This window comes from Trichoplusia ni, chromosome 11 (assembly GCF_003590095.1).
Source record: "Trichoplusia ni isolate ovarian cell line Hi5 chromosome 11, tn1, whole genome shotgun sequence".
In the NCBI taxonomy this organism is placed as follows: Eukaryota; Metazoa; Arthropoda; class Insecta; order Lepidoptera; family Noctuidae; genus Trichoplusia; species Trichoplusia ni.
The window spans coordinates 13,131,908-13,140,613 of NC_039488.1; the positions used below are offsets into that span (position 1 = coordinate 13,131,908).

The 8,706-nt window shown below is 35.7% G+C and overlaps 1 protein-coding gene across 2 annotated transcripts; it reads left to right on the forward strand.

Annotated features, from left to right (window-relative positions):
* The first annotated feature begins 343 nt into the window (after positions 1-343).
* Positions 344-7,443, forward strand: LOC113498621. Of its 2 annotated transcripts, none has more exons than XM_026878700.1 (10): positions 344-776; positions 1,349-1,459; positions 1,839-1,970; positions 2,366-2,513; positions 2,837-3,037; positions 3,340-3,488; positions 4,248-4,375; positions 4,730-4,928; positions 5,289-5,384; positions 7,069-7,443. In XM_026878700.1, exons 1-10 carry the CDS (start codon positions 759-761, stop codon positions 7,276-7,278), a joined length of 1,392 nt encoding a protein of 463 aa, XP_026734501.1. In that variant the 5' UTR covers positions 344-758; the 3' UTR covers positions 7,279-7,443. The 2 variants fall into 2 exon arrangements, with proteins under 2 accessions (XP_026734501.1, XP_026734502.1); XM_026878701.1 differs by having other exon boundaries at positions 345-776; positions 4,730-4,883.
* The last annotated feature ends 1,263 nt before the right edge of the window (positions 7,444-8,706 follow it).

The following is an 8,706-nucleotide window of genomic DNA, read 5'->3' on the forward strand; positions in this document are numbered from 1 at the left end:
GTGAAGAGCTAAAAATACATTGTTATTAGAATAACGCCTGTCATTAAAAAATACACGTCGACGCAAGGCGACTTTTAAAATGCGTATGGCACTAGGCGCTTACATATGCCTACTCTTAATTAACTATTTTAACTACAACTGTTGATCGCTTAGGGCTACTTACAAATAATTCGTCTCCAAAACAGTAACTACAAATATTAAAGAGGGCAACAGTGCAGGTTAACGTGAAACGGCTTTGATTAGTTAGTAAGCAATATTTTGCAACAACAACAGAAAATTTTGAAAAGTTATATTGATTTTGCATTCTTCATACTAACCAAGCAATTTATGGATGCTTGAGAATGGTATATAAAGATGAGATATAGCTAATAATCATTTGTCGGATTGCCACCATTGGGGGAAACTCGCCATCTTGAAGAAGAGGTAAAATGGCTTTGTTTAATAACTTTAATAGATAGACGTTTAGGCCTTCTTTTCAATAGACTATAGAGAAAATTTCGTTAACAGTGCATGGTATTTTTGTAAGGTAACACGGAAGTACCACTTACCAAGCCTATTACATCTGATAGTGCGGTAATCCAGTAAATTGCAATAAGCGCTATCAATATTTACAATACTATTTATGACGTAATAAATTACCCCATTACAATGTTAAATATTCCCATAAGTTCGCCATATATTTGAGTAGTCGCCACTAATTCGAACGTGCTGAAAGAGTTATGGGAAAATATTTGGAGGGCACCAAGTAGTTTACAAAGATGACGGTGGAAACTAAGGTATGTATGTTTACAGTAAAGATCGTGTGTGTTATTATTCTGCATTACTTCAGTATATTTTTTAATAATTCTTAGCCCTTGGGGTTGGTAATTAACATTGTCCGTAATGGAATTGTTTTACTTTTAAGTATGCATTTGAAAATGGTATTCTAAATTGATGAGACTTATTTAAAACTAGCTGTTGTCCGCGACTTCGTCCTTTTTTTTCACATTTTCATTTGTATCTTCGCTCCTATTAGTCGCAGCGTGATGATTATAGCCTAAAGCCTTCCTCGATGAATGGTCTATTAAACACAAAAAGAATTTTTAATTTGGACCAGTAGTTCCTGAGATTAGCGTGTTCAAACAAACTCTTCAGCTCTATATATTAGTATAGATATAGATTGTAGAGGAATTATTTCCTCAAATGTACCAAAGGACCAAAATTTGTGAACATCCTAATTTGTATTCGATTTATTTATTAAAATAAGTTGCTTGCATGGTTATCATTCTCCGTTGTTTAAAGAGTATTTGAAATTAAAGTAAGCATATAATTTAAAACCACAATAAATCAAGGAAATCTTATTTCTTAGGAGCCGGACCCCAAGTGTATGGTTCGGAAGAAGCTCGCAGAATGTATAAAAGGACCAAATTTAATTAAGACGCTTATAATCATTGTGTGTGTTGGTGTAGTAGTGCAACAGGTACGTCCAATACGGTACTAAGTGACTAGTCATATACTTAACAAATCTAATGGCAAAAGATTTTAATCCAATCAAATGTTAAAACGCTAGGTCATACAATACATTACGTTTTTAGAGGACGCAATTTTAAAATGAATGTAACATTTCAATGGTCTTGTTCTAAATTTTTCTGCTTAAGAACTAATTTTAACCTAGTTCTTAAGCAAAAAATAATCTGAATCTCGACAAAGATGAAAATTGTTGGTAACGACAGCTCATTGCCTTTACCTTAACAAAAATTAGCAACAATCCCGAGATTCAAAAGATGTGAATTGATGAAAATCAAGGTCTAATTTCCTTGCCTTACATGTTTAATCGGATTTAGTTACTATTCTTCCAGATAACAACATGTATTAGGAAACTGATCGACAAACCGATCACAACGTACACACATTTTGATTTCAACAAGACCTTGTTGTATCCTAGTGTGACGTTCTGCAGGGAGCCTCCCTACAAATTTGATAAAATGCAGGTAATAACAATGTAATCCTACTAATTGACTGCGCAGATAGAAGTGTAGTGTAAGCCATCACGCGGAACCCACTATGCGAGAGGCTCGATAGACTAATACTTGTCCTGTATCTGGGTGTCTTTGTGCATATGACTTGAATGTTTGTGATCCCTCGCGACTTCTGAGAATAATTCAAATCGTTGATTATTTGCTGAATATATACTTCTGGCAACCCTTTAAAAATTGGTCTCTTAGATAGACAATCATTTCAATTTCATTGCTAAATGAAAATAATATTAGAATAGAACAAACAGAATTTGCTATAGTAATTTTGCTGCCAAGTCAAGACATTTTTAATTATCGCCACATACCACAGTCAGTCTGTGGTCTAGCTTTAGATGATTTGTCTTTTTAAGGAATATGGTTTGTATGGTCACCCCCGCTTCACCTCCGCCTGGAGGGACTTCGACTTCGAGAACATTGACCTGGACGAGATGTGGGGGAACATCACTTATGATGAGAAGGACATGTTCGTGCAGTACGGATTCAACGCGTCAAGAGATAGTAAGTAGCATATAGGAAAAGGTACAACAAGTTCTTACTAAGAAAAAATAGGACTATCGGTTTAGCATCTCTGTTCTTGTAACTGAATATTTCATTATGATTCCTTTCCACAATTTAAACTATTTTAGAATACAACATAGGTAAAATTATGGATCTAATATTTAAAAATACTTATGAATAAGGATGAAATGGAAATTCTTCGCTTTTTTTTAAATAACAAAGACATTTGTGAAAAGAAAACAATAAACACAAATTTTCTCCAAAAGACCTCTAACGTAACCAATTGCTAACGTAACGGCTGACTAAACACACAATTTCAACAGACGTCGATCTAAAAGCTACTATCGGCTTCATCAACGGCCGCTGCTACACCATGAGCCCCAAGATCCGGACACAACACGCCACCAAGCAGCTGGGGTACGCCGTAACGCTGCAGCACACCGCCGAGGACCTGGAGACCACCACCAGCGTCTTCCCGCCAGGGTACCACGTGTTCATACATTACTGGAAGGAACCTTACACTGGTGTGTATGCTGCTGTTTTAAATCTGATGGAAGTCCTCTAGAGAATTCACAATATTAGGCAGACATGTTTAAAAAAACAAGTAGAAGTCAAAATCTCCGAATAATACTTTTTGTAGCATGAGCCAATGATTCTTGATTAGGGATAATAGGGACATTAAGAAAATGAGCCTTGGAACTTAATTCATCTTGAGATATTGAAATAAAGTCCTTAATGAATTTATTTATCCTGAATTTTGAATCTATTTTTCTGTATATAAATTGTAAATGAGATAAGCCTTCTTACACAAAAGTATACTTTCTAGAAGTAACAGTATACAACGGTGGGATGGTAGAGTCTCTGTATGTGAACGTGGGAGAGACGCTGGACGTGAAGCTGAAGGTAGACCAGTACCAGATGATCAACTCCGATGATGATCCTTGCATTGAACACCACAACTACAGTGCTAACGAAGTAAGAAGTAATCTACAACTTTCACACAAAGCCATCTAGTCTCAAACTAACGAAACCTTGTATTATGAGTACTAGACAACTGATAAACATATTTCTAAAAGCATGCATAATATAGATAAATAGTGTTATTATTATATATAGATAAAGAACAAATGATCGTGCTCATGACACAAACATTTTTCCTGGCTGGGAATCGAACCACCGACCTCCAATATAGCAGTCTAGACGTCCTTATACGAGCTTTTGGCTGTATAACGATACTTAGATAGCTATTCATAAATTTACCTTTGCAGTGAAATGCGAATTGCTTACAAATTCGCACTAAGTAATACAGTGCCAACGATATGTTATATTTAAACAATTTATAGTTAATAAATTGGTTAAACTAATTCAAATCAGGTGCTTTTCTGCCAAATGTTTCAAAATTATGTCTAATTTAATTTCAACAAATATTATCCGATCATTTTAAGATAGTTTCGGTATCATTTACCTTACATTTCATATACCGATTAATAATAATACTCCACCTATCACGTGTTAAAAACTTGACTGCACGGATAGCCGAGTAGTTGAGGCCACCACGCGAGTTTGATCCCCGCTTAGGACAAACATTTGTGTGATCCACAAATGCTTGTTCTGAGTCTGTGTGTCTTTGTGACCCTTTGATCCCGCGACACCAGGATTAAATTCCTTACTGCGGGAGTCGTTTAAAAAAAGTCATAATTATTGCTTAACGCTGATATTTTTGACAAATTCTAGTGTACTACAAAATACGTATGGGACCGCTCAGTAGAGGCAGCAGGATGTTCAGGTCCGTGGATGGAGAGCGACGTGCCGCGGTGTCGCAACTACACCTCCATGAGGAACCTGATCACTGCTTACATGAAGTGAGAATAACTGAACTTCTTTATATTAAATACAAACAACTTGTCAACACCGTTATAAGGGATCTTTAATCTCAATTGGTACTTAAAAGAAAGTAACAATCAGTTCAGTTAAATCAGTCTAACATCTATAATTATGACTAACAGATTACAAAACTGAATATCAGTTCTACAGCATATAGAGAACAGCAGATAGAGAATCGCTTGCCTTCGAAATGAGGGGTCTGCCGCTGCCACTTTAATTAAATTTCAGCATCTGGCATCTTAATTCTGTAAAATTATAGCGTTCCTTTCCTTATGCATGTATCCTTTGGCGTTTCATCACTTGAAAGTTAACAATTTTAATTTGTCCATCAGTACACATGAATCACATCACAGCTCGGAATGTCCCAGAATCTGTAGCTCATACCTGTACAATGGGTTCGTCACGGATCGCCAGAAGTTCTACTCGTGGGACTCCACCGCCACGGAATGGTGCATTAAGACTGGACCAGCAGCCCTGCAGACCCACGTAAGAGCATGTGTTCAAGACAGTTACAAGACCGGTAGTAATTTGGTGAGGACATACGTTTTCCCAATTATTTCCAAAGTAACTTTATTGTCTCAAGTATAGAATATAGCCATAACCAAGTATGACTTTACTTATTTCAGTCAATACTTACAAAGAAACAGCAAAGAGCTTTTGGGTGGAAAAAGATTTTTATTTGGTGTCATTCTTGAATACAATCACTAGTTTATTTCAGGAATCAATTTGGTAAAATTATTGGCTTCTAGTCACTCAAACTCTAGAATGCCCATAGAATGAGTAGACGTAAAATATAAATTCATATTTTTCTCCCATCTCCACCTTACGATGCCTTACCAAACAAGTTTATGTCTTATTGATACTAGCTTTAGGTTTATATTGTGTTCGCAGCTGTTTATCTACTTCAATAGCATGATGGTTTCGGTATACGAAGAGCGGTTCAATTACGACTGGAACATATTCGTGGCCGACCTTGGCGGTAGTGTTGTGAGTATCAAATATTATAATAACATTTTGTAAGCAAAAATCGTCCTAAATGGAGAGCATTCTTATTTAAATTTACTTTAATCTACTTTTTGTGTGAAAAGTAAGAGGATTGGTTTTCGTAGAAGCTAATGGAAAAGTGCCCACACTCTTAATTACGAAAATATTGAAAGATTAGGTATATCTAGCTGTTTATTGAACAAGAAATTATTCTAAAACCAAACAACCGTCTTATTTATTCTAGGAAATGTATTTTCCAATAGGCCTAGATATAATTTGAGTCTAGATGTTACCCAAACATCCTGTTACACCTCAGCGATGAGATAAACATGCAGCCATTGATTATCCCAACATCTGGCTCGCTGCCACGCTGCTATTTCAAAGACTCAGAAACTCTGTGCCTTTTTAATGAAGTATGACTGTTTAATTCTGTTATTCTTCAATTTGTTCTGTTTTGAGGTCGAATCATAGAATATTATTATGTAGCCTTCACTTTTTCTAATCTTATATTGATGCATTCTATCTTCCAAAATTTTAATCCGGAGTTTGACATCATCGATTTTGCTTTAATGCATCTTTTTTTACGTAGTAGCTATCTAGGTATGGAAGGCACTAAGAAGATATGAGAAAAATGAACTTGGACACTGACGATGACGTAACTAGTTTCGTTCAATAAAAAAAATCACCGATTTAAATTCTGAAATAACGGATCAGAGAAACAGTCATTTTATACCACTCCACGATGTTCATTGTTTTCAAATATAATACCGTCATAGTATAACTAATCATTACCTATTATACAACGTAATTTCTATTGAGTGTATCAGGTTTGATCACGAGCAGTCTTTCCTCAATGCTAATTTAGTATTAAGTGTGTGTCATTTTCCGTAATAATTCATTGGGTGCTACCCAATCTTGGGATGGTGTGACGAATTGCTTAAGTGCCGCGAACTGTTGAACTGGTGATGGAAAAATAATGTAATGATTTGATTATGGAAATAAGATCAATTATCAAGTATGAAGTGTAATTGTAATCGTGAAAAAATCAAGAAAATACTTAACGATGTTCTTCTTCTCCATCAATGTGAAATATACACCGTGATTTTTTAGTCGTCTTACAATAGCAGCCCAGTTAATGTATCCAATGACTAGAACACGTTCACGATAAAAAAAATAGGTATTTATGAGATTTGAATAAATTTAAAATGCAATTTTTATTCAAAATTATGATGCAATTCGTAGTTTTATAGAAACACAGCTCTGTTGCGAGCGTGGTCCGAGCCTTGTAACAATGGTGAGGGGCGTGGGCAGTGGCGTTTTTATCATTGTTAAGAGTATTTTCAGATTTCTCTTGTTTAATTTTTCTTCGAACTTATTGTCTTAGTTGATGATAAAAAAAAAATCGCGCCTAGGGGTATTTTACGTCGGATACATGAACTGGGCTCCTTTTGTAAGACGACTAAAAAATCACCGTGTATATGCGATTCACAAAGATCTTTGAATCATTAACCAAATCGTATTCACAGTCTTTTGTTTGAATACTGAATATTGTTTTTCAATATTCATAATTCTTACTTTGGTAGTTGCTTTTTCCACAACTTTAAGCGAAAAATCTTTGCATTTCCCAAAAAAACGTTGTCCTGGTCTTTTGATTCTTCATTTTGTATTTCTGTTAACATCTTTCCAGGGGTTCCTGCTAGGTCTCTCAGTGATCGGTCTGATGAAAATGTTCGGGAAGACCTGGAGGATGTTTATCCAGCCGTTCCTCAGGAGTGATAAGGATTCCGGGAGAAAGCACTCGGAGACGTCAATAGCGACCATCGATGTGAAGAATTTGGATCAAAATTACTTTGACAAGTGTAATGGGTGGTGCGATAAGATTTCTGGCAGTAAATGATGGTTTGATTTATGTGTTCGCTTAAATATCATCTGTAAATTTAAGTAATCTAAAGTTATTGTACCAATACTTAATACTAAAAAAATGGCAAAAGGCTAGGCCGATGATGACTTATTACCTAATAATCCCTGTAATCTTGTTAATTATTAAAAATAAATGCAATTACTTTGTTCTTTCTCTTATTCAATATATATAAAAGGACGGCCGAAGTCAGTCCTTTTGTATCGCATCTTTTGTCTTCGAAACATATACAGCCAGAAAACCTCATTAGTTATAACTATAAGAAATTTTGCTAAAGAATTTTTGCCTGCTTTCGTTAAAGATATTACGTTACAGTTTCACACTACGAATTGGTTAATAGGTATTTGACGAAAAGTATATTTTGGGGATTCCTGTCCGACGTACTAACCTAGTTTTTTAGTCAAGTACCTTATTGACTTTTTTCATAAATCAGGTTATTTGTAGCACGAGAATAGTAAGACTTGCTCGGTTTGCCTCCGACACATAGAAAAGATAGATCCATCTCCATTTGACCCAAAGGTTGACTTGTAGGTAATGTCTTGCCTTGCATTAGATTAGGTCCGTCTTGACGACCTCCGTGGTCGAGTGGCGTACGCACCGGTTTCAAGGTGTCGCTAGCTCTGAGGTCCCGGGTTCGATCCCCGGTCGGGTCAATGTAAAAATTCACATTTGAACATTGTCTCGGGTCTGGGTGTTTGTGGTACCTTCGTTGTATCTGAATTCCATAACACAAGTGCTTTAGCAACTTACTTTGGGTTCAGAACAATGAATGTGATGTTGTCCGCATTTATTATTTATTTATGTACATGAAAGTTTAAATAAATAAAGAGCTCATGAATGATGTATATTTAATATCTAATAGTCATACATAATGAAGTAGTTTGCTCCCTCAGTCATCCAGTGTTGACAGGTTACGAGATGCCGCGGGTGCCAACGTCATTGGCTGATATAAATCACATAATGTTTGCGAAGTTTTAATTGTGTACTGATATAACTAGGTCGATGATTTCAGGTCTTCGAACCAGGTTCTAATTAAGTTCGTAAGAGTATTATGTCTGGCAATAGTCTCTTCTCATGTCACTGTTCTTGAGGTATTTGAAATCTTAATTTAATGAGGACAAGTGCGAAATAGTGCTAAGATTTTTTTGATCACTTACGCCTTTTAAATTGAAATGTACTACTCAATCGATGTTTATTTCTTACAGCCCGATTAGCAGTTAACATGTCACTTATAAACGATATTTTAATAATCACAAAGTAAAATGGTTATTTACGAGTATTATAGGTGACCACACTAATCACTTTTTTTGCATATTCTATTCTCTTCATCGGACCAGCTTTTTTGTAATTCGCAAATTCTTTTATCAAAACTGGCTCATGTGGCAAGTGCCATTCTGTGCTGCGTAC